The 26,513-nt window shown below is 53.6% G+C and overlaps 1 protein-coding gene across 1 annotated transcript in view; it reads right to left on the bottom strand.

Annotated features, from left to right (window-relative positions):
- The window catches only part of NKAIN1 (sodium/potassium transporting ATPase interacting 1), a 40,940-nt gene extending 18,535 nt beyond the window's left edge, over positions 1-22,405 (bottom strand). The window contains exon 1 of the mRNA XM_047871192.1: positions 21,989-22,405. Within this exon, the coding sequence (XP_047727148.1) occupies positions 21,989-22,042 (54 nt within the window). The 5' untranslated portion in view covers positions 22,043-22,405. The remainder of the gene's footprint in view (positions 1-21,988) is intronic.
- Between the last annotated feature and the right edge of the window lie 4,108 nt (positions 22,406-26,513).

The raw sequence follows: 26,513 nt of genomic DNA, 5'->3' as shown, positions 1-26,513 counted from the left end.
AGAAGAGACCACAGTTGTCCTGGTGTGCACGCCCCAGGTAGCGCCCTCTCCCCGACCCACCCCATCCAGCCCAGCGGCTGCCTGACCCAGCCTGGCCCCTTCTCCACCTGGCTCTTCTCATTCACCCCCCAAGCATCCACGAACACTGACCTTGCACTGGGCCCGCCCTGTCAACTGTCAGTTCGGCACAACCCAGAGAAGAGAGCAGGGACTTCCCTCCGGGGACGTGCACGGAGCCCACCCTGCACACACTGCCTCATGTCCGCGCGTTCCGCGTCTTCCTCCCAACGCTTGAGAGCTGTCCTTTTCCATGTGTAAAAACAGAGGCCCAGGGAGGGTGTGGGAGTGGTGGGGGCCAGATTCGCGCCCAGCTGTGTCAGGGCGATGATATTCCCAAAGTGAGCCAGAGTCAACGCAATCACTGTCAAAATTCCAACGACTTGTTTTTGCAGAAATAGAGAAGCTGGTCCTAAAATTCAGAGGAACGCTCAAGGGACCTAGAATAGTCAAATCATCTCAAAAAAGAAGAACGTTGGAGGGTGAGACTTCTTGATCTCAAACCTTACAGTAACATTACAGTAATCAAGATGGTGTGGTATTCACGTAAGGTTAGGCTGACAGGTTGAGATGGAATAGAATTGAGAGTCCGAAAACAAACCCATGCCTTTAACTGATTTTCAACAAGGTGCCGGGGCGCCTGGGTGGCTCAGTCGGTTAAGCGTCTGACTTCGGCTCAGGTCATGATCTCGCAGTTCATGAGTTCAAGCCCTGCGTCGGGCTCTGTGCTGACAGCTCAGAGCCTGGAGCCTGTTTCAGATTCTGTGTCTCCCTCTCTCTCTCTGACCCTCCCCTGTTCATGCTCTGTCTCTGTCTCAAAAATAAACATTAAAAAAAAAAAAGAAAAGAAAAGAATCAACAAGGTGCCAAGACCGTTCAGTGGAGAAAGCGTAGTCTCTTCAACAAAGGGTGCTGGGACACCTGGATATCTGCGTGCAGAAGAATGAAGTTGGACCCCTACCTCACACCAGATGCAAAAACTAACTCAAAATGGATCACAGACCTGAGAGTTAAGGGCTAAAACTATGACACTCTTAGGAGGAGCCATACGTGTGACCTTGGAATAGGCATGTGATAATATGACACCAAAAGCACAAGTAACCAAAGAAAAACCAGATACACTGGATGTCATCAAAATCAAAACCATTTGAACCTCAAAGGACACCATCAAGAAGGTGAAAGCCAACCCACACAGAATGGAAGAAAATATTTGCAGATCAGAGATGTGATAAAGGTCTAGAATCCAGAATATATAAAGAATTCTTAAAAGAAAAAAGAGGGGAGCACCTGGGTGGCCCAGCCGGTTAAGCATCCGACTTCGGCTCAGGTCATGATCTCGCGGCTCGTGGGTTCGAGCCCCACGTCAGACTCTGTGCTGACAGCTCAGAGCCTGGAACCTGCTTCGGATTCTGTGTCTCCCTCTCTCTGCCCCTCCTCCACTTGTTCTCTCTTTCTCTCTCAAAAATAAATAAAACATTAAAAAGTTTAAAAAAAAAAGAATTCTTACCACCCAACAAAATGATACATAACCCAATTAAAAAAATGAGCAAAAGATTTGAATGGAAAGTTTTCCAAAGAAGATCCAAAAATGCCCAATAAGCACATGGAAAGATGCTCGCCATCATTACTCGTCAGGGAGATGGAAATCAAAAGGACCATAAGAGGGGCGCCTGGGTGGCGCTGTCGGTTAAGCGTCCAACTTCAGCCAGGTCACGATCTCGCGGTCCGGGAGTTCCAGCCCCGCGTCAGGCTCTGGGCTGATGGCTCAGAGCCTGGAGCCTGTTTCCGATTCTGTGTCTCCCTCTCTCTCTGCCCCTCCCCTGTTCGTGCTCTGTCTCTCTCTGTCCCAAAAATAAATAAACGTTGAAAAAAAAAATTAAAAAAAAAAAAAAGGACCATAAGATACTACTTAATACCCATAAGGATATCTAAAATTAAAAAGACAGGGACGCCTGGCTGGCTCAGGGGGAAGACTGTGCGACTCTTGATCTCAGGGTTGTGAGTTTGAGCCCCACATTGGGTGTAGAGATAACTTAAATATCTAAACTTAAAAAAAAAAAAAAACGACAATCACAAGTTTGGGTGACGGCGTGAAGAACTAGAACCTTCGTGGCATTACTGGTGGGAATGTCAAATGGTGCAGCCACTATGGAAAACGGGCTAGTTCCCTGTCCCTCAATTAAGCAGTTAGTACATGGCTCAGCAATTTATTCCCAGGTAGATACCCTGAAATTGAAAACAAAGTTCATATAAAACTTGTACAGAAATGTTCGCAGCACCGTTGGGCACAGCAGCCCCAATGGAAACAACCCAAAGGTTGATGGACTGATTAACAGATTAAACAAAATGTGATAGATCCATACATGGAATATAAAGTCATAAAAAGGAATGATACCCGGATACAGGCTACAACAAGCATCAACTTTAAAAATATCATGCTGAGGGGGGCGCCTGGGTGGCTCAGTCGGTTGAAGAGTCCGACTTCGGCTCGGGTCACGATCCCATCACCCATGGGTTCGAGCCCCGCATCAGGCTCTGCACTGCCGGTCCGGATGGCCTGCTTGGGATTCTCTCTCTCTCTGCCCCGCCCCTCCCCCAGGCACTCACTCTCTCTCAAAATAAGTAAACTTAAGGAAAAAATTATGCTGAGAGAAGCCAGTCACAGAGGACTGCATACTGTATGATTCCACTTACATGAAATGTCCAGAGAGACAGAAAGCAGATGAGTGGGATAGCCAAGGGTTGGTGGGAGAGGAAAATGGGGAGTGACCGCTAATAGGCTTGAGGTTTCTTTTTGGGGTGCTGACAGCGTTCTGGAATTAGAGTGTGTTGATGGCTACACAAGAGTGTGACGCACTAAGAGCCCTGAATTGTATACTTTAAGGTAGTGATTTTTATTTACTTATTTATATTTATTCATTTTTTAATGTATGTTTGTTTCTGAGAGAGAGAATGACAGAGCGCAGGAGAGAGGCAGAGAGAGAGGGAGACACAGAATCTGAAGCAGGCTCCAGGCCCTGAGCTGATGCGGGGCTGGAACTCACAGACAGCGAGATCATGTTGGATGCTCAACCAACTGAGCCACCCAGGCGCCCCTATTTATTTATTTTTCAATGTCTATTTATCTTTGAGAGAGAGAGCACGCGCGCAAGTTGGGGAGGGGACAGAGGGGGAGACACAGAATCTGGAGCAGGCTCCAGGCCCTGAGCTGTCAGCGCACAGCCCGATGCGGGGCTCGAACTCACAAACCGCAAGATCATGACCTGAGCCAAAGTTGGACGCTTAACTGACTGAGCCCCCCAGGCGCCCCCTAAGATGGTGAATTTTATGTATGTGAATTATACCTAAAAAAAAAAGAAGACGACGATGAAGAAGATGAAGAAGACGAGGAAGAAAAAAGCCCAGACACAGCTCTGGGCCTCACAGAGCTTACATTCAGTGGGGTGGGGTAGGGAGAGGGAGCCAAACACACACACACACACACACACACACACACACACACACACACACACAATTACTGTTATGCTAAGTGTCTGAAAGAGGGGTGACAAGAATGAGAACTATAATGGAAGTGGCCAAGAAAGACTTCCTGGATGGAGTGAACTGAAGGAAGAGGGCTTGGCAAGGGAAGGGAGAGAGGGAAGGACAGGCAGCAGGGAAAGCGTGTGCAAAGGTCCTGTGGTGGGAGGGAGCTTGGCAAGTAGAAGGGTCCAGAAACGACCCCTGTGGCTAGAGCACGGGGAATGAGCGGGAACAGGATGCCAGAGGGAAGGGCTGGGAGGGCTCTCATATCCTGTGGCCTGATGCCAACACGGCAGTGTCAGAGACGAGCAGGAAAGCAGCCTGGAGCCAGAGAGGAGGCACCAAGCCCTTTGGAGGGCTCCTGTGGGTCAAGCATCATATTGGAGGTGTCAGGCACCTACTGCGGAGGGTCAAGTGCTGGAAGGAGCTGACAGGTCATTTCTCCTGACTGAGCCGCTCGTCACGTGACCTGACGGAGGGAGGCAAAAATCCAATTCCCTGACTTATTTAGCAGCACCTCCTGTACGGATGCTCCCAGGAAGAAAATAATGATGAAAACCAGCCTCACTGCTATGGCAACAGCGGCCACTTCTGACTTCCCCTCCTGACTACAGGCCTGGTGAGGAAGTCTGCCGGGTGGGGGAGTGGGGGGTGTGTGTGTCAGGAACCCCTCCCCCAGGGCTTTTGGGTCCCCCTTCCACTACCGCAACAGTCTTGGGCTCAGATCCCAGCTTCCCCACTTCTTCCAGCAGAGAATCACCGCAGCCACCAACATCCGGACAGCCCTTCACAGCTCAGACTGATTGATGCCCCCACGTGGGTTACTAGCCCCACTGGACAGATGAAGACACTGAGGCTCGGAGCAGCGAGGGGCGATGTCTATCAGCCTGGTATCCTTCCGTCTGTACTGCGCTTACTCCCATCAGGCACAGGGCCGTTGACCCGTGCAGGTATCCCACTCTGATTCCTCTGTGGCACAAAGGAATAAATGAGTGGAAGGAATGTCACCCCCACCCCATCCTGCCCCCCTCTTCCTCTCCAGGTAATCTATCCGCTCTTCGGGGTAGGGGGTGCTCTGCTCTGGTCTAGCCCAAGTGGGCCGGACAGGGGTCATATGGGGCCTGGGGGAGTCTGCACAGTGAGAAGGGTGCCCCCAGGTGCCTGGGCAGAAGTGTTTCCCTTCAAAATGCCTGGCCCTGAACTTCAGCACTAGTCTTAATGCTAATATTTTGTACACGCTTACTCTGGGCCAGGCTTCGTGCCAGGCACTTTGCATGCACCATCTCCCTTAGCTCTCACAAGCAGGGTGAGGAGTGAGGGATGGGCCATCATCCCTGTTCTATGGTGGGGGAGTGAGGGGGGGAGGGGGGGAGGGAGAGGAGCTCGAGATCTCAGGGCTGGAGCAAACCCAGGTGGTCTGACCCCAGAGCCCAGAGCTTTTAACAGATACCTGCAGCCCCGGGAGACTGTCTCCTCCTTCTCCCTTCCCCCACACCCAGGCAGGCTAGGAAGATTAAAGGGGGGGGGGGGGGTTTGCAGAGGAGCAGAGGGGAGGCTGCTGAGCTGCCGCCTGCAATCATCTCCTGGCCCTGGGCCAGAAGGCTGCAGGCAGAACCTGTTGGAGGAAGAGGTGTTTGCTGTCTGCGGGAAGTGGGGTGCGGGAGGGCCCCCCTGGGAACGGGGCGGGGCCTGTCTCTAGGCCCGGGGTTCACAGGAGGAAGGAAGGGGAGTACCTACTATGTGCGCGTGCTGAGCCCAGCACTTTACAGGTGGCATTTCATCTTATCCCCAAAGTGACACTAAGAGATAATAGCTAACACTTATATGCCGAGTGTCTCTTGAGTGCTTAGCATATGCTTGGATTCATTTAATCTTCACAGAGACATGGCAGGTAGAGACTGAGATCACCCTTGCTTTGCGCACAGGGAAACTGAAGCATAAAGAAGGGAAGTAACGAGGTCACCGCTGATACAGATCTGACCCAGGTCTCCTGGCCCTAGAGTCCATGAGTAAGAGATTCACTATCCCGCCAGGGCAGCGGCATCCCCATTTTCCAGAGGAGGAGAGTGAGGCCCAGGTGTCAGAGTGGGGGTCAAGTCCCATGTTCTGGGACTTTCTGACTTTTTTAGTGGCACATCTTCCCCTGATGGGCACCTTTGCCACCGCTCCCCAGTAGCTCCTGCCTGGAAACATCGAGAGCACGGGGAAGGTTCTAGCTGCGACTCTTGGCCCACGGCTGCCCAGACTGAGCAGAGGAGCTTATTTTTGTTCAGGGTATTTTTGTCTGGATTCACACACCTAACCACGATCCTTTCCAGAAATGGCGTCAGCCCACTTCCTAGAATAGTTCACAAATGGGGCTCCACTGCCTTCCTGGGCCTCTGTGTACCCATCTGTACAAAGGGTTGGAGGGTTGTTCTCTGGGAAGCCATCTGGCTTCTGGCCTGGGAGCTTCCCATTTAGCAAACAGTCATGACTCTGCGCCTTACAGACACGCCGCCCTCCAAAAGGCTTCTGGTGATTTCTATCGGCCGTGTCCTAAGTATTGACTAAATGCCAGGCGCCGTGCTGAGTGCTCTCCCTGGATTCTCTCACTGAGTTTGCTCGGGAGCCCTAAGAGGCAGGTACGATCGTCTCCATTTACAGAGGAAGAAAACAGCTCAGGCTGAGTAACCTGCCTGTGTTCACGTTCCTGGAGAAGAGTGGAAGCAGGACGTCTCAGCATCCATTGCCTGGTTCGGCTGATCGCCGATGTCCAACATTTGGCCATAGCAGGCCCTGATAAACGGAGCCCGCCCCCCCCCCCCCATCCTATCCCATCAGCCCTGGGGAGCCAACCAGCCCAGCCTGTCCCAGCCACAACAGCCACAGTGTGAGCCCAGGGCCAGGCCCCAGACAGTCTCTCACTTTGAGGGGGCGATCCTGTCTCCTCGGTGGCCTATCTTGGGGATGACAGCTAGTGGCAGCTTGGGGACAGCAGTCTGCTCAGAGGGCTCATGGGGCTGCTGACAGCAGACAGGCAGTGACAGGCTGGAGCAGCTGGCACCGCCCGAGGCAGATCAGGCACCTGGGAGCCTCTGCAGGCACCCCACCCCCAAGTCCAGACCCTTGGGGGTGTTCAGGACCAAAGCAAGAATACCCACAGAGCACCGTGTGTCTAAGTATTTAAGTTACGAACCAAGCTAACAAACTCCCAGATAAAATATGTCCTATCTTCCCTATTAGACATCATGGTCCGGAAGGCCGGGCTGTGAATTTAAATCCCTCTGTCTCCTCAGAATACTGTGCTAGAACATAGTAGTGTCCAGCCAGCCCTGGTCAGCATTCCTACTTCTGTCTCCCTTCTGGGCAGGGGCCTAACACACAGGTCTGGACACCCCCCCGGATACATGTCAGCAACATCCACACCCGTCCCCCGCCCTTCACAGGCGGCCTTTGTCCTCCGGCCTGGGGGTGCACACACACCAGCCACACACGCTGTCCTCTGGAAAAACCCTGGCAGGTCCTGAAAGTGAGCCTGGGGCTGACGGGACAGGGGACTGGGACCTGCCGGTGAGCACACTGGAGAATCCTCATGGGAGACGCATTCCCAAAGCAGAGCCTCAGGCCACTCTGGGAGCAGCTCGGGAGGATGAGGAGGGCTTGGAATTTAGCATCGGGAAATCGAGGCAAACCCCAGCTCGTGCCTTGCTTACAGACTCCTTGCGAGGCCACACTGACCCACTGACCAGCGTCTCTGAAGAAGTCCTCTGCCTCCAGGGGCGCCTGGGTGGCTCAGTCGGTTAAGCGTCCGACTTCAGCTCAGGTCACAATCCTGCGGTTCGCGAGCTCGAGCCCGCGTGAGGCTCTGTGCTGAAGGCTCAGAGCCCGGCGCCTTCCTCGGATTCTGTGTCTCCTTCTCTCTCCGTCCCTCCCCCGCTCGTACTCTGTCTCTCTCTCTCTCTCTCTCTCTCTCTTGCGCTCTCAAAAATAAATATCAGAAAAAAATTATTAAAAAAAAAAAAATAGAAGCCCTCCTGCCTCCCACACTCCTGAATCCGCAGTACCTAGCACAGTACCTGGCACGGGGTAAGCACCAATAACCACCTGACTGACGGAGTGAGCGAAGCAGCCTTGTGATTATTCACCCAGGCTCTCCGTCTGCTCACAGGGGTCAATCAAGCACCACAGGTTCATGGAGGGCCAGAAAGCTCAGACGCCAGGCTCCCAGTCCAGGGCGTGAAAGTCGAGGCGGAAAAACGAATGTATGTCCAACAGAGTGCAGCAAATGCAAAGGCACTGTGCTGAGGCACGTGCAGCTGGGGTGCTTACATCAATGTGGCCTGAGCCCAGCGACCGGAAGTGGTGAGCGTTAGGGTTGGCGGACCTGCCTGGGCATCCTAGTGTCCCACTGGCTAGACCAAGTAATTCTCCCAATGTGGTCCCCAGACCGGCAGTATCAGCAGGCTTTATCTTAGCCCTACTAAATCAGAAACTCAGGGCAAGGTCCAGAAATCTGTATTTTAAGAAGCCCCCCCCCCCCCAGGTGATTCTGCTGCACGTTCAAGTTTGAGAAGCCCCACGTCAGACTTCTTCTTGAAGGCAACAAGGAGCCATGGACTGCTGTACACAGAGGGAGGCCGGTCCAGAGCGGCACTTCACTACGGTCGCTGGGGGAGTCTGGTGAGGGGCTGGTAAAAGGCCCACGTCGGAAAGCTGGCCCCATGTGGACCCTCACCTCCACCGGGACAGGGCCGCTGCCTCTGTCCGATGCCCAATCTATCGGCACATGTGAGGGAAGGGGCCACTGGGAAGTCAAGACCCTTGCTGGGCACAGGGCCTGCTGCCAGGGTGACCACCTGTCACTGGGGGAAAGGGGGCAGCACCCCACGGAGGGTCAACGAAGGAGAGCTGGGTGATCATGGCAACCTCCCCTCAGGTGGGACAGGGTAATGGAAGGAGGCCTGGCTGTCCCACGTACCCCGCTCCCATTCCCAGGAGGGAGCACCACTGACTCCACAGTCCTCCTCTGCCCGCATCTAGCTCATCATCCCCTCCTCTGTCCATCTGGGCCCCAGGTGGCAGTGTCTCCCCCCTCCACACCCTGAAGACACAGCTTCCTTGCCATAGCCTAAGGGCTGGGGGGGCTCTCTCCTTGGTTACAGCCCTAGCTGCCGTATCCATGGTGATCCTCTCTCACGAGGCCCAAGACCCTCATCTGCCAGGCCTTCACCTTCCTTTGCCGAGACTGGTCCTGGGGTTGGTGGCCCAGATCAGTAGCAGGGCCCTTACTCTCTTTAGCGGACACGGGGTGAGGAAAGGGGACAAAGGGCATTCAACGTGCTACCTTCAACCAGGAGATGGATGCAAAAGACACATTCAACGGCTTCCCAAGGCCCAACAGGGAAGCTCAGAACAACTCAGGCCCAACCTGAAGCTCGGGAGAGAGCAAATCACCCCGTCAAACCTGATAGAGCATAAAGCACGAGGAGTCTAGAGTCCCACAGGCCAACACTGTGTTATCTTAGGCAGGCTCTGTGACTTCCCAAGCCTCAGTTTCCACACCTGTACGTCAGAGATATTCGTCTCCACCCTCTAGGGTTCCTGCAAGATGAAGTGAGGAGAAGCATCTGAATCAAGAGGCACGGTGCTCAGGGGCGCCTGGGTGGCTCAGGCGGTTGAGCATCCGACTTCGGCTCAGGTCGCGATCTCACAGTTCATGAGTTCAAGCCCCGCGTCAGGCTCTCTGCTGTCAGCCCGGAGCCCGCTTTGGATCCTCTGTCCCCCTATCTGCCCCTCCCCTGCTGGTGCTCTCTATCTCAAAAATAAACATTAAAAAAGAAGAAGAAGCAGAAGAGGAGGAGGAGAGGCAGCAGCACAACACCCAGCACCTCCTTTGTCTTCTTGTCCCTCTGGGAGCCAGGGACCGTCTAGCTGGATCATTCCCCCACTGACATCCTAAAGTCTGGGTTTTCTGAGAGGAGGCTGTCAGATTACCTTTGTTCCTACACCAGACAGCCTGTCCCTGCCTCCTGGGTGACCTCTCTCTGCTGGTGGGACACCTGGTGGGGAAGACAGTGGCCCTGTGACCAGAAAACACTGCATAAACACGGACTTCTGGTACTGGTATTATTACTGCTAGTCATCTGACGGGCGAACGAGTACTGCCTGGTAAATTGCTTCCTGCAGGTAATTTACATTTCCTATTGTCAGTGTAGTCTTCAGTCACTACCATCTGACACAGGAGTTTTCCAGAGAGCAGGAGCCAGGCTGGGCTTCTGTTTTCCTGCAACCCCCAGCCCAGGCCCTGGCAGGGAGCACCCAAGGAGCCCAGCACAGAAGGGACGAGGCAATCATCTGCTCTAACTTAGCACGCAAAGCAGAAAGCTCTCCTTCCTAGTCTTTACCAAGTGTTTGAACGCCTCCAGGGATGGGCTCCTTAGTCCCTGCTGCACAGCACTCCAGGGAGGCTGAGCTCCATGGGGTGAGCAGGGGCTAAATGGGCGGCTGCAGGACTTGGGGCTGCAGGGAACTCCGGGGCCACCCCCACCCCCATGGCCTAGCAGCCCCCCTTCCCCTCCCACTGAGAGTTGATAATAGGAGTGGTTCTAATTATGCTCTAATTGCTTTCTTCCAGGCAGTTTCTCTGGAGCCAAGGAGTTCAGAGTTCATGAATAAATGAAGAGGGAGGAAGCGGGAAGGGATGTTTATTGATCCACAAATCTCTACGTGCCAGTGTCTCTGCCCCACAAACGCTTGGGCATGCAGCTGTGTGCAGTTTTGAACACATACACACAAACACACAGACGTGCACACTGCAGCCCCAAACCTCTCTCTCCAAAGGACGAGCAGGGGTAGAAGGAAGGTAACAAGAAATCTCCTCAAGTGGCTTTGGGTCCCAGTCCCAGCGCTGCCACTGACTTATGGCCTCGGGCAAACCGGGGTCTTCCCGCCTGTATGGTGGAGGAGCAAAGGTAACGTCTGACAGCCTCCTCTCAGAAAACCCAGCTGTTAGGATGCCAATGGGGGAAAGATCCCGCTGGACGGAATCCTGGGCTGGGCCAGATGGGCACTGCTGCCCTCAGACTCCCCCCGCTTTCCTCTAGATGCCTCCTTCCCTAAGAAGAACCCAGTCAAACAGCCGGGTGTTCCAGGGACATGGTGGGAGGAACACATATCTCCATGCTGGCGGGTCACCTGGTGGGGGAAGGGCAGGGCTCCAGACCGGATGTCTGCACTGCCACTCACCAGCTCAGTGGCCCCGGCCACGCACTTCTTGAGGCTCAGTGGTTTCATCTATTAGATGGCAATGGTAGACTAGGCAACAGCCTTAGCCGAGCGCCTGGCACAGAGTAATAAGCATTTGGTAAGCGGTGGCTATGACTGCTAATAATGTTACAAACCTGCACAGTACAGGTTGGTGCCTTCATTACAGGTGAAGAAACTAAGGCACAGAGAGGTCAAGCAACTTGCCCCAAATCACGCCTTAAGTGACAGAATTTGAACCCAGGCCCATCGGACCCCGAAGCCTCTGTGCTCCAGCCTTGGTTCTCCGCTGTGTCTGATTCATCTCGTCCCCAAGAGGTGGCACACAGTAGGTGACCACAGTAATGTACTGAATGACAGAGAAATGCAGGAGAAAGATGAGCATAAAAAAATCAGGCTCTGTTTCCAGTGACCAGGGTGAGCAGCTTGATGGAGGGAGAGCTAGGACAAGGTTTCTTTCAAGGTCAAAGCGAAGTGCTGGGTCTGAGGGACCCCAGGACGCCGTGCCTCCTCAGCAGCTGGGGCCAGGTGGGGACAAGGGGGATCCTTTGTATGTGCTTGTGGAAGGAGATCTTTCTACTCCTTCACGACTTTTCTCTAAGCTAGGAATCCTGGCTTTTGGCATCAGCCAGCACCTTGCTGTGTGACTTCGGGCAAGCGACTTCAGTTCTCTGAGCCCTGGAGCCCTGCATCTAGGAAACGGGAGTGACAAGGGTCCACGCCTGGGGCTGCTTCCAGGGGGACAGGAGCACCTATGTGAGGCAAGAGTGGAGGCTTGGGGATCCGACTGCCTGGCTTTGAATCCCAGCTCTGCCGCGGCCTGATGGAAGCGCGGCTTCCGTCAGATTCTGCTTCTGTGACACCGGGATGATGCGTCTACCACACCAGGGTGGAGCATGGGGGTGCGGGGTGCGCTCCCAGGGGTAACGCGGCTACCACGGTAAGCAGTGTGGCAGAAATGTTCGATAAATCTCCCTGCTAGAATACCCACATGCAGAGACCCTGCAGTCCATTTCACATGTGGGGACGCAGCCCCAGAGAGGGGCAGGGACTAGTCCAAGGTCACAGAGCCAGTTCAGGGCAGAGCCGGACCCCTGTGGGAGCTAGCTGTATGCAGGGCCCCCTGTCCACACCTCAGCTTGAATAGATCACCACGAGACCCTTCCCCGCACCTGGGCCACCCTGCTTAAGGCTTGCTCGGGGCTGGGGGGTGCTGAAGCTCCCTTCTCCTGTCTTCCCGGCTGGCTCCAACCAGCGGGGTGTGTCACAGAGCAGGGAGGGTGACCCACCTTCCTGGCCCACCCCGTCAGCCCCTTCACTCCCGGGGCTGGCTGCAGAGGCCTCAGAAACAATCCAGGGGCCCAGGACTGGAACACCATTTGTCAGCCCTGCATGGTGGTGGCGGGCTCGTTTCCATGGCAACCGTGCGGTGTGAAGGCATCCTGGCATCATTAGGGAGTGCGCTGAGTAGTATAAACAGAGGCTGCAGTAGATTACACGCCTATTATGAGCAGTCTCGGGCTCTGAGCACTGGTAATTATGCCTAATTGTGCATTTAATTGTGTAATTGAAAACCCACATCTCTGACTCAGGCTGGGGCTGCAGAACCTACCCCCCCCCTTCAAAAAAAAAAAAAAAAAAAAAAGAGGCTTAGGAGCCATCACTACCCTGAAAATCCCAGGGCTGTCTCCCTTTCTAGAGCAACGGGGTAGCCAGAGTGGACGTGGAGGTAAAGAGCTCGGCCAGGCTCTGTGATTTGGGATGGGGTGGGGGGAGCATGCTGAATTAAGGCAGAGCAACTGACCAGGAGCACAAAAATGCCCACCAGATTTTCATTATTCGTAACAGATACCATTTTATGTTATTGCCACTGCCCTCTCAGGACCTAGAACCAGCATCTGGTGGTTTCCAAGGGACCTGGATCATCATCAGATCCATCACACATCCAAGGGGTCATCCAACTTACAAATTCTTCACCCCTGCCAGGGACAGGGAACTCACCACCTGACTGTCGGTCCGCCACTGCAGAGCCTTGATAGATAACCTGAAGACCACTGATGGAGTTCAACAATCTCCTCTCCAGTTCCCAGTTTCACAGACTGGAGAAAATGAGGCCCCGGGAAGGGCAGGGCCAGCTCAAAGATGCACAGGAAGTGAGTTCCAGAACCCCGGGATTCTGACTTGCAGCAGAGGGCATACTTTGTACCCCACGGTGACCTCGCACCTAGAATTGTGCCCGGCACTTTGTGGGTGCTTCATAAATATTTGCTGAATACAACTCCGGGTAGGGTTAGCTGGTGGCAATTCTTACTCTCTGACCCAACAGGATTTAGTTTTTTTCTGGATTTGAAGAAGTTGACCTGCAGCGGCCCGGGGTTTGGGATAGGTCAGAACCTCCTGCTCTTGAAACTCTGTGGTCTGAGACTTGAGTTTACAACCAAATATGCCGTGTGGGCATCTGGGACGGGGACAGTATGGATGCTCACCCAGAAGGCAGAGGAAAGGAGAGGTCACCTGGGTGTAAAGCCTTGGGCACCTGACACCTGGGTGTAAAGCCTTGGGCAGGCCACTCGAGGCAGGAGTGTCCCCCTCTGCTCAGAGCCCGATTCTCACATCCTCGCCACTGCCCTCCAGCACGACAGGCTGGTGTAGCAGCAAGTCTGGTCTCTACCTGGGAAAGGATAGAACTCATTGCTAACTCAGAGCTGGAGGTCCTCTTAGATGATGAGCCCAGCTTCTCCCTTTATAGAGGGGCCACACCTTCCTGTCTGCTCCCCTCTGATTGAGTGCTGGGCTCTGTGCCCAGAGCTCTCTCTCTCTCTGCGTTATCTCAGGCCACCCTGTGAGGGGGTGCTATTATTATTCCCATTTTATGGAAGAGAAGACTGAGGAGCAGTAAGGCCAAAGCCACACAGCTTTAGAACTTCTGCTTCACCTGTGTCTTCTACTCATTCAAAAGAGGGCACGCCCCCTCTCCTAGATGCCACAGTATTCAGATTCATAGAACGTGCTATGCCATTTCTGGAGCATTTAAGAGTGTGAACCCTTTGTGAGCTCCACTCAGCACAGTTTATCTCAAAGGAGCCTCCTGGCAACTCTCAGAGGCAGATTATTATCCTGATTTAGAGAACTGAAGGTGCAAGCTCAGAGAGGTTAAGTGTCTTGCCCAAGGTCACCCAGCTACAAAGAGGCAGAGATGTAACTCAAAGCCCAGCCTGACCCCAAAGCTCAAGCTCTTCCCTGTTGACCTCTCTGCCTCTCGTTCACCAGCTGCTTTGAGAGGCAGAGGCCAGGAGGCCAGGTAACACAGTCAAGCCTGCAGCCACATTAACAGCTCTTCTAAAACCTTGGTACTGGGGCGCCTGGGTGGCTCAGTCTGTTAAGCGTCCAACTTAGGCTCAGGTCATGATCTCTCGGTCCGTGAGTTCGAGCCCCGCATCGGGCTCTGTGCTGACAGCTCAGAGCCTGGAGCCTGTTTCAGATTCTGTGTCTCCCTCTCTCTCTGACCCTCCCCCGTTCATGCTCTGTCTCTCTCTGTCTCAAAAATAAATAAACGTTAAAAAAATTTAAAAAAAAATAAATAAAAATAAAACCTTGGTACTCACTGGCAGAAGCGTCTCTGATTCACCTGCCCTCTCCCTCTCCAGGTCAAGGCCTGGAGGGCTGAGGGCACTGCTACTGGGCTCCCTCTTACCAAAACTGGCTCCGTCCCCTGTGGCTGGGAACTAGCTTTAAAAAAAATTTTTTTTGATGTTATTTTTCAGAGAGCGTGCGAGTGGGGGAAGGTCAGAGAGGGGGATAGAGGATGTGAAGCAGTCTCTGCACTGTCAGCACAGAGCCCAATGTGGGGCTCAAACCCACAAACCAGGAGATCATGACCTGAGCCAAAGTCGGATGCTCAACCGACTGAGCCACCTAGGCGCCCCTGGAACTAGCTTGTAAAAAGCACATCTCGGGGTGCCTGGGCGGCTCAGTCGGTTAAGCGTCCGACTTCGGCTCAGGTCATGATCTCGCCGTTTGTGGGTTCGAGCCCTGCACTGGGCTCTGTGCTGACAGCTCAGAGCTTGGAGTCTGCTTCGGATTCTCTCTGCCCCTCCCCTGCTTGTGCTCTGTCTCTCTCTCTCTCAAAAATAAATAAACATTAAAAATAAATAAAATGGGAATGCAAGCTGGTGCAGCCACTCTGGAAAATAGTATGGAGGTTCCTCAAAAAACTAAAAATAGAACTACCCTAGGACTCAGCAATTGTACTCCTAGGCATTTTTATCCAAGGGATACAGATGTGCTGTTTCGAAGGGACACATGCACCCCCGTGTTTATAGCAGCACTATCAACAGTAGCCAAAGTATGGAAAAAGCCCGAAAGCCCATCGATGGATGAATGAATGGATAAAGAAGATGTGGTATATATATATACAATGGAGTATTACTCGGCAATCAAAAAGAATGAAATCTTGCCATTTGCAACTGCGCGAATGGAACTGGAGGGTATTATGCTAAGTGAAATTAGTTAGAGAAAGACAAATATCGTATGACTTCACTCATATGAGGACTTTAAGAGACAAAACACATGAACATAAGGGAAGGGAAACAAAAATAATCTAAAAACAGGGAGGGGGACCAAACGGAAGAGACTCATAAATATGGAGAACAAACTGAGGGTTGCTGGAGGGGTTGTGGGAGGGGGGATGGGCTAAATGGGTAAGGGGCACTAAGGAATCTACTCCTGAAATCACTGTTGCACTAGATGCTAACTAATTTGGATGTAAATTATAAAAATAAAATGAGGGGCGCCTGGGTGGCTCAGTCGGTTGAGCGTCCGACTTCGGCTCAGGTCATGATCTCACGGTCGGTGAGTTCGAGCCCCGCGTCAGGCTTTGTGCTGACAGCTGAGAGCCTGGAGCCTGTTTCAGATTCTGTGTCTCCCTCTCTCTCTGACCCTCCCCCGTTCATGCTGTCTCTCCCTGTCTCAAAAATAAATAAACATTAAAATAATAATAATAATAAAAAAAATAAAATGAAAATGAAAAAAATCATATCCAAGATATTTTCCATTACATCATACAGACTGTTGTTTTAAAAGAAAAAAACCCCTCAATCCTATCATTCTACAAATAAATTTCTAGTTTAATTAAAAAAATAAAAATAAAAAAAATAAATAAGAAGCACATCTCTGGGGCACCTGGATGGCTCAGCAGGTGAAGCATGAGACTCTTGATCTCGAGGTTGTGAGTTCGAGCCCCACATTGAGCATAGAGACTGCTTTACAAAAGGGATAAAAATAAAAACCCCAAACAAAAACCACATCTCGGGTCTCAACTTGCTCATCACCCCTATGCCCCTGAAGCCAGAGGACAGAAGAGATGTCAGTCATCACGCTGACCATCCCTGCTTGGTCCAGATTTTACAAGCATTCTCAAATCGTCTTCCCTCGATCACTCATCTGAGGCCCAGACTCTATCTTCTGTTTCCTCGGTGACAAGTCACTTCATGTCCGGCCTCAGTATGCCCATCAGGAAATGGGTATAAAAACCACACCTGAGCCTGAGGGCTCATGGGTCTTCAATACAGGTTAATTTCTTCCCGGGATAACTTTCCCTCAACCTGCCCCTTAGCAACCTTCCACTCAGCACAGGCCTTGGGGTGCACAGAAACGGGGGACAGGCAGCTCAGAAGGTCTGGGGTTTAAATGCTCATTCTGCCCCTGCTATCTATGTGGCTGTAGATAATCCAGACGGCAACGAGGGACTAGGTATGTGAAGTGCTGAGCCCAGGGCCTGGCTCATAGGAGAGTAGTTGCTGTCATTATTTCCCTCCAAACCATTTGCCATTTGCCACATAAAGAAACTGAGACCTGAAGAGTTTATGGAAATGACTCTGACCGCTAAAATCTCTGACCCCGGCAGACAGGGGGGGCTGCGGTGGCCCGTCCAAGTCTCGAGGCAAATGGCAGGGAGCCATAGGGAGCAATCCCCACTGGCACGATGCCTATACCGTCTCATGGGGTCCCCCCAAGCTGCCACGGGGTACGAGCTGATGTTCTGACTGCTTCACAGGAGAGAGGCGGAGGCTCAGAGAGGGTAAGGGACTCGCTGGGAGTCACAAAGCGAGGCAGCGATGTCGATCTGACTGACCCCAGAGGTAGGGCTCCTGACCCCTGTGTCAGATCTCAGAGCAGCTGCCAGTGACGGGGCACTTATCTCAAAAACCTGCACCCGCCTACCCCTACAGAGGAGCCAAACTAGGGCCCTCCCGTGCCCCACCTCTCCCCCAGGCTCTCTTTTCTCTTCCACCTTGCTCTACCTGCCTCGTAAGGGTCTTCAGGGCTGTTTGCTCTCAGCCTGTCCATCTGCAGAAGGGAGCTGACTACCCCCGCAGTGGTGCAAAGGGACGCGAGGAACAAAAACGGTCAGTGGCCCAGACAATTCTGTGCTCTGTGCTCCTGACTCCAGAGCCCGGCTGGAGAACCCGAGGCACCTAGAGCAGAGCAGACCCTCCCCGGGAAGCCACCAGCTTGCAGACGAAGCTGCTTCAGAGCGCGCTCCCTCCAGTCCTTACCATCACTATTGCTAATAACGACATCAATCAGGTTGACCACGTTTCACACCATTACTCCCAGCTCAGCAGGAAGCTACATATTTTCCCCCTCACGCACCACCTTCCAGAAAGAAGAGCTTTCCAGAAGGGACGAGCAGGCAGCGCTTCTCTAAATACCTACTATGTGCACGGCACCTGGCTAACCCCTTTTCTACAACCCTGCAAGGTGGGGGTGGGGGGGACTCTTCCTCTTTGAGGGAGGAAGAGACTAAAGCCCAGAGGAGTGAATGCAGGTGTCCAAGGTCACCCAGGGCTGGGACGGAGAACAACCGTGGCAGTGATGTATCACTGAGCACTCAATGGCTCACCGTGCCAGGCACGTGCACGATCCCACTGCAAAATTACCATGTTCAGATGAGGAAACGGAGGCTTGAGGCAGTGAAGAGACCGGTCTGAGGACACACACTGCATAAACATGAGCGGCCGAAGGGCGCAGGCGGAGAGGGTGGCTCTCCGCTCGAGCAGGAGAGTGCGCCTATCCTGGTCCTGCCACTGGCTAGCTTAGAGACCTCGGGCGAACTTCGTCACCTTCCTGAGCCTCAGTTTCCTCATCTGAAATAGGGGATAGCGAGAACATCTATCCCACTGTGTGGAATAACGATAAGGATAAAGACAGTAGGCAAAAAAAAAAAAAAAAAAAAGCTAACGTTTATCGATCATTTAACATGCACCAGGCACTTTGCCAAACACTCTACATATGTAAGCTCATTTGGTTAAATGAGGTAATGCATATAAAGTGCTTAGCACAGGACTCCAGAAATGGGAGCGATAATGATGATGAAGAAGAAACTGATGAGGATTCCCTTGGGCAAATCTCCTTGGTTCATCTTACAGGAAGAACAGAGTGGCCTGTAAGGTCTCAGGAAGGAGGCGGACCTGGAAAGAAGGGCAGGGGTTGGACAGGGGGAAGGAAAGGAGACACACGTAACATTCAGGGAGTGAACGGCATTTAAAAGGTCAAGACGATACACTAAGTAGGAGCACGTGGGTGGCTCAGTCGGTTGAGCATCTGACTCTTGATTTTCGCTCAGGGCATGATCTCAGGGTTCATGGGTTCACCGGGGCTCTGTGCTGATAGCTAGGAGCCTGCTTGAGATTCTCTCTCTCTCCCACTCTCTCTCTCTCTGCCCTTCCCCCGCTCATGCATGCTTTCTCTCTCTCAAAATAAGTAAATAAACATTAAAAAAAAAAAAAAGAAAAGATGATACACTGAGTAGAACTCGGGAAAGGAAGGGACCCAAGACGTTCTGCAGAATGGCACCAGACGGAGACGCCCTGAAACCTCCAGGGCCAGCTGGACGTGGTCCCACAGTCCCCGATGGATAGAACTGGCAGGACCCCAGAGACACAGACCAGGGGTGCCTCCCATTTTACAGATGGAAGAAACCAAAGCTTGCAGTGGGAAAAAGACTTGTCTGAGTTTACAGGATGTCAGTGGCAGAACTGTACTTGAATCCAAGCCTTCTGTCAGCTCAGCACCCAGCTACCTGCTGCTTCCCACAAAGGAAGACTGCAGGGCGAGGGGGACCTGGATACATTTGGGCCACAATTCCAGGAAAGCGCCCCATGGTATATATCATTATGATGACAGGAAGAAGCTATAGTTGATTGAATGCTCACTCTGTGCCTGGCACAATGCTAAGTTCGTTATATGCATTTACCCCTCCCAACAACTCTAAGAATTCAGAACGGTTTATATTATCTCTTTTTCACAGGTGACAACATTGTGGCTCAGAGAGGGTAAGCAACTTGCCTAAGACCACACGGCTAGGAAGTGACAAAGCCAGGACTCGAACCCAGGCCTGTCCTATCAAACTCCAGAGCCCTGTCCCTACACTTGTCCCTCTGAAGGGTACAGCTCCCACTTGCCGCTCCTACCCTCCAGTAAACACTCACCCCTACTCCCTCACCCAAAGCCAGTCTATCCCAACCACAGAAGAGTGTTCAGAGCTAGCCTGTTTCATCATAACGATCAAACCCCGTCCAAAAGAGAAAAGTGACAGCTCGTCTTCTAAAGTTTTCAGCTGAGGAACATTTAACAGCCTTTTCCTTCTCGGCCCCTTTCCACCGGGTGAGAAAACAGGCTCCCTTCTCTCTGGGATGATGTCAGGCTGGTGGATTCCAGCATCCAGGAGTACATGACAGAAGCTGCTAGGCAGCAGAGGCTCCTGGGAGTTAGTGACAGCTGAAGGGACCCGCTCTGCAATCCGCCCAGACAGAACAGAGGCAAGAGATCGATTTCCAAGTCCCTTCTTGGAGCACGCCCTCCCCCCAAATTATCTCACGTAATTCCCATAAGTTGTCCGAAGCCACCCAGCCAAGATGTATTAGAGTCAGAATCCGACCCAGGTCTCGCCTACTTCCAGAGTCCCTATGCTGGCAAACTCTCTAAGCAGAAGGGTGGGGTTAGCTTAGCTGGGGAGAGTTCTGGAGGCTGGGAGTAGTAAGGACAAAGAACCCCTGATCGCTCTGGGCCAGAACTACTTATTTTATAATTAAGAAGGCAACAGAGAATGCTGGTCACCTGCCTGGCTTCAAAGCCTGGCGCTTAGCTGTAGAACTTTGGGCAGGTTACTTTACGGGATATGAGGATTAAATTAGTAAATACGTGGAAAAGGGCTTACAAGAGCTCCCAACATCCTAGTAAATGCTCCCCAAAGCTAACCGCTGTCGGCAGCAGCAGAGAACGAACACGGGGCAGACTAACAACAGTGCCTACCTTTGGGGTGTGGAACAGGCATGGAGGCAAATGTACGTTTAAGTTCTGCCGTTTGACTACGGACGGGTTCATTTTTACAATATGTATGTAACTTTTTTTAAGCGTGAAAAAAGTCCTAGTTTAAAAATTAAAAATTAACAGACAGGAAAAACAACCAAACAAACAAACCTCCGAAGAGTTTCATCACTCCTTGGCATTTTATATTCCTCCAAGTAGATAAAGAAGGGTGTTTCTACTGTGAGCCAGGCGTTGCCAGACACCTGATTCATTAATTTCTTTTACAAATATTAATGGAGTGCCAGGCACTGTTCCAGCTGCTGGGGATTTAGTAGGGAACAAAACAGATAATCTCTGCCCTTCTGGAGTTTCCACTCTACCTGATTTTAATTAATCCCCCACCCCCACCCCGCCCCCCGCAACCCTCAAGGATGGGCAATTTCCAGACAGGCAGACCAAAGCAGCCTGGCGAAGGGAAGTTGCTTGCCCTGCATCCCACAGCCGGGAGCAGGGCTACTACCTTCAGGGCCTGGCTGTTTCTACCACTGCCCAAGAGAGCAAGTCTGTGGCTGGCAAGTTTGGGGCTGGCGTCCCCAAGAGGAGAGAAGCAAGATGAATGAGGAGGTCTGCACATCCAGACTCAACGCGTCACTCGGCGCTATTGTGTGCACCTGTGCTGGAGGAGGCGCAGCAACCGTGGAGTTAGGCACCAGTGAGGCTCAGGTTCCCCCACCTCACACCCAGCCCGGACTCCTGCCCGTGGAGGTCCCCACGCACCTCTGCCTAGAAGCTCAGCACAGCTTCAAAACCCCCCAGTCGCCAGGCCTGAGCTCTAGGGTTAGGCGGGAGACCCTGACCTCTCTTTAACCCGCTTCCCAACTTCACCTGCCGGAGCCTGAAGGGAAGAGCAGACCTGGTCCTCGTGAGCCCCCAAATTCACTCCACTGGCCTCCCTCAGAGGAGAAGCAGAGTTGCCTAAGCCGGGGTTGGGCATGGTTTCCCCAGATGCTCCCCTCCCCACCCAGGGCACCCACCCCTCACTGGTGCCGGCCAAGGCAGAAGGGCTTGTCTGCGCATCCCCACCCATGACACTCAGGTATGACTGATGGAGAGCCCCCCCACCCCCAGCCGCAGTGGCCACAGCCAAAGCAAGGAGGGCAGCCAGCACCCAGTTTGTCAGACTGGCCCAGGACCTGGCAGCTCCTGGTGACTCTCTCCAGAGAGGCGGGTCTCCATTCCCACCCAGGCTTGCTCAGTCAGGAGGGGGGAGGCAGGCAGCTACAGCACAAAGGAGGAGTGAACGGTTCTTGGAGTCTAAGATCCCAATACACACAGATGAACGTGGACCAGGAAAAGGTTAGAGATCTAGAGACACAGCAAGGAGAAAGCCGGAGACAAACACACACACAAACACACACGGAGGAGCAGAGACTTTGTGAGCAACACTCGCGCGGGCACAGACCCGGAGGACAGGAGAGCCGCGCACTCGAATAATCTAGAGGAAAACACCCAGCAGGGACCTCAAGGGATCCAGCTCAGCAGCCCGGGACACACCCCCGGCCCCAGCGAGCCACAGTCCCACAGCAGGCCACTCGCACGGTGCCGGGCGGGCGGGGGACCGGCGCACAGGACGCACTCGGGGACCGGGGAGAGCCGGGCGAGAAGCGCACACAAAGAGCCAGCCGGGCCAGCAGGAGCAGGCTCCGCCCGTCCGCCCCGTGACTCCAGCCCACCCCCCCACCCGGGACTCGCGGCAGACACACACGGAGACACACACGGGCTGTGCAGCCCACCCGCACGCCCGGGACCCGCCCCGCCGCGCCCCACCCGGCCCCGGCCGCCCGGCGCTCACCAGCTGCAGGCAGCAGAAGGCGACGAGCGTGCAGCGCCCGCTGCACTTGCCCATGGCTCCGGGGGCCGCGCGGGCCGTCCGCCGCGGCGCCCCTCTAGCTCGGCGGCCGCCGCCTCCTCCTCCGCGCCGCACGGGCTCCGCGTCCTCCCCGCTGCGCGCCCCGGGCGGCGGAGCCGGGCGCCTAGGGCCGGGCCCGGGGGCGCCGGGTCCTCAGGGCTGGGGCCGGCCGCTCGCGCCCCGAGTCCATGGTCCGTTGGCCCGCGCCGGCTCCGCCGCGCCGCGCCTCCTTTGTCTGGCCGGCCGGCCGCCAGGCGCGCCTCCTGCCCCGGGGCGGCTGGCGGGGAGCGCGGAGCGGGGAGCGCGGGCACCGAGCGCGGCGCACAGCAGCACTGCCCAGCTGGGGCAGCCGCCCGGGCGCTCGGCGGCCGCGGCTTCCCGGCCCCACCACGTGGCTCCGCCGCCGCCACCGGGAGGGAGTAAGGGAGGGGCGGGGCGGGGCGGCCTCGGGAGCAGAGGGGAGGGGAGAAGGGGTAGGGAAGTGGAGGGTGGAGGGAGAGACGGGGAGGGAGTGGAAGAGTGCTGGCTTGGGGGTGGACAGCCCTGGGTCAAAGCTGGACTTCACGGGCTGTGTGACCTTGGGCGAGTCACGTCGCCCCTCTGGGCCTCAGGTTTCTTAGCAAAGTGGGAATAACGTGTGCTTCGGAGTTGCCAAGGTGAAAAGCTCTTGTGTGAATAAAGCACTTAGCCCTGTGCCTGGCCCGCTGAGGGTGCTGGAGCACTCCTCTCTCCGCCCTGTCTGTAGGACCCCCCACGCTGGGGTTCCAGCCTTGGACCTCTCCTGCCACTCTGGTTCCCAGGTCTGCTCCTCACCCCGGCCTCCCTCCTGAGCGTCTGGTCACATTTTCATTCTTCCCTCTTTCCTCCTACTGGCATTTACTAAGCCGGGACTGCATACACACCCCTGGGGGCGCCCGGGATCCAGAGATGAGCACTGCGGCGCTGTTCCAGAACCCACTGAGCTTCCCAGGGAACAGACAAGCTCCCAGAGGCATGTGGGTGAGCTGCCTGATGGCAGAGACAGAGGTTGGCGCAGGGGGGCTGTGGCCTGCCCCTAACCCCTAACTGAGGCTGCAGTGAGGAGGGAGTCGGCAGAAGACTGCCTTCTTCAAGACACTCTGAAAAGCACTCCAACTTCCAAACACATGCCAAATCCATGTAATCCACCCCCCCCCACCCCCGCCCCTCACTCCTAACTTCTGAGTCATCATGGTGGTTAGGATCACTCAGGTGGAAATCCCTGAGGCATCCTCTGGGCTCCTCTATATCCCATCTGACCATTCTGTGAACCATACCTTCTGGCTAAGGTCTATGAAATACCTACTATGGGCCAGGATCTCCGCTGGGGACAAGGGGATGCACCAGTCTCTGTACTCAGTGAAAAAAAAGTCCAATGAGGGGTTGTCATTACAAGAAACATACAAATAAATACATAATGATAGATTCTGATGAGTGCTTTAAAGGACAATAAAGAGGAAAAGAGAAGAAGGGGGCACAACCCATGTGTGGAGACCAGGAAGGGCCTCCTTGGGGAAATGACGTTAATATTGAGAAGACAATAGGAGGGAAGGAGAGGCAGAGGAGTGGTGAACAGTGTTCTGACAGAAGGAACAGAAGGTTGCCAATTCTTCCCATAGTCTCCATTCTGGCCAGCCCTCCTGACCCGGGGGCGGGGGTGGGGGGCAGCGTGATACGGATTCAGACCCATGGTTCTGGACCCGAATAGCCAGAGGCCAGCCCCCTCTCCTCCCTGGACTACTAAAATGGGCTCTTCTCTGGTCCCCCTCCCCCAGCAATTCCTCGGCATGCTGCTTGGTATTTTAAAACACACAGGCTGCAGGCGGCCCCTGGGTGGCTCAGTCCGTTCAGAGTTAAGCGTCCGACTTTGGCTCAGGTCATGATCTCACAGTTTGTGAGTTCAAGCCCTGCATCGGGCTCTGTGCTGATGGCTCAGAGCCTGGAGCCTGCTTCGGATTCTGTGTCTCCCTCTCTCTCTGCCTCGTCCCCACTTGTGCACACGCTCTCTCTCAAAAATAAATAAACAGAACACACACACACACAGGATATTCATAGAGTTGAAAGTACATGTGCTGAGGTTTTCACTTGGAAGAATAAAATAAGGTAACAGTGGGAACTTTTTTTCAGTCATGCTTGGCGAGTAACAGCTGTGTCCAACCAGGTTCTATGACTAGACAGGCTTCCAGGAGTCTGTGAAGTCCCTGAAATAATATGCAAAGCTTCGTGCGAGCAGATGTGCCTTTTTCTGGGGAGAGGCCCCGACAGCTTTCATCAGATTCTTCAAAGAGTCTGTTTCCCACAAAAGAATAAGAACTAGCCCCACGAAGCCTCGGCCCAGATGTAATGGTTCTCTAGCAGGCCCTCTCTGGGGCCTCCTCCAGATAGAGCCTCTGTCAGCTCCCCCCGAGACTCTAACAATGCAAATCGGTAATAATAACAATAATAGCGAGAGCTTATTGAGCGCTTCCTCTGAGCCAGGCACTTGGCATATATCATCCCATTCAGTCCCTCTGCTGGGGCTGTGACCAGCCCTTGCCAGGCTCTCGGCTGTATCGCATCATGTTCCCAGGCCTGGCTGACTCACTTTTAAGTCTGACCCATGGGCCAAGAGATGGCTTGTCTGACCTCAGAATTAGCCTCTGGCCTCCAGTCGTTCCATTTAGCCCAAGTCCTGCCCTGATGAATCCACGCACACACAGGCTTCGCCCATTTTGTGCTGTCTGGAGTACATCTCCCATCCAAATTCCCAGCCCGGAGGACTTCCCATTTCGAATCTTAGCTCCACAGTCACTTCCCCTCAGAGGCCTTCCTTAACTCTCTGTCACCTGGAGCAGTGCCTCACCTTTGGGCTGGCAGTGGTCTGTGCGATACCTCCGTTAGCACTTTTACTGGGATTTGCTGTACTTTTCTGATGTCGCTGGTCTCCCCCAATAGACTGTGCGCTCTATGGGGAGCCAGCAACAGTGTCATAAATTACCTCTGCATCCCACGGGGCTGGGATTACGTCGGGAGTCAGCAAACACGTGGTAAATGAATGATCTTCCTGGCCTCAGGCTTCAGCATACTTTGTGCCCTCTTTACCACCTGGAAGTTCTAAGGGGGAAGGCAATCCAATTGTAGGAACAGCCAGAAACAACTTTGAAAGACGTCGGGGGGGGGGGGGGGGTTAGGAGCTGGGGATGACGTCCGGAGGGGCTCGTCATAGCTGGCGGCGTGAAGGATGACTAACCCTTCAAGTAGGGAAAGACTGTGGGGCAAACAAAGCAGGATTTAGAAATAAAGGGCAGAGATGATTCAGAGCATACCCACGCTTCCTGAGTGAGGAGGCAGAGTCATGGTCAGCCCTGGAGAGAGGCCCAGGGGGAGCTGTGGAAGGCCTGGGATTTATGAGGTGCTAAGGAGTTCCTCCTTGGCCCTAAACCAAGTGGTCACAGGGTCTGAATCTTCCACCGTGGCCCCTGTGAGGGTTGACACGGAAAGCTTCTGAGAAAGTTCCCTCCTAAGATGGCTGAAATGTGAAGCCAATTAATTTCTCCTTCTTCCAGGTTAGAGGCCGGGACGTGCTCACCAACGATAGTTTCTGGGGTATTTTCTGACACCAACCAATTCTCCAACACCAGCCGATCGTTCAACAATTCACTTCAGGTCTGACACTAACTACCCAGAATGAGCGCAGACCCGCAGCTGAATTCAGGGTCAGTCCCCACGTGACCGCCTGCGTGTCGGATGCCTGCAGCAAGTCTGTGGTCACCCCTACTTCTGCCTGACCAGCTCTAAGTCGGGGGAGCCCGTGATCTCCTCCTTAGGTTCGATAATGTGCTTGTGAACGGCTCAGAGAACGCAGGAAGGTGCTTCACTTACCTTTACTGGTTTCTTAGAAAGGATACATAGTGAACAGCCGCTCTATGCCAAACATGGGGAAAAAGACCAGATGTATTTTATATCATATCACAACAGCTAACATCTCTTAAGCATTTCTATACCAGGCACTGTTCTGGGCAATTTCTATGCAATGACTCATTAAACCTCCCAGCAAACCTTTAAGGTAGGTGCTATGATCATCATCCCCTTCTTTTTCCAGATGAGGAAACTGAGGCTCAGAGAGGTTAGATCACTTGCCCAGGATCATGTAACATAGAAATGGCAGAATCAAGATTTGAACCCAGGCAGAACCACTTTACCAACAAATTCCTATTCCATTCCTTACGTTTTTCAAACTTTTCTTTCTCTTTTAAAAACGCTTATTTATTTTGACACAGAGAGAGAGAGAGAGAGAGAGAGAGAGAGAGAGAGAGCACAAGTGGGGGAAGGGAGGGACGGAGAGAGAGAGACAGTTGGTTGTGTCTGACTTCAGCTCAGGTCACGATCTCACGGCTCGTGAGTTCGAGCCCCGCATCGGGCTCTGTGCTGACCGCTCGGAGCCTGGATCCCGCTTCGGATTCTGGGTCTC

The sequence above is a fragment of the Prionailurus viverrinus genome, chromosome C1 (genome assembly GCF_022837055.1).
Source record: "Prionailurus viverrinus isolate Anna chromosome C1, UM_Priviv_1.0, whole genome shotgun sequence".
Taxonomy (NCBI): Eukaryota; Metazoa; Chordata; class Mammalia; order Carnivora; family Felidae; genus Prionailurus; species Prionailurus viverrinus.
This window is presented reverse-complemented; position numbering and strand designations above follow the sequence as displayed.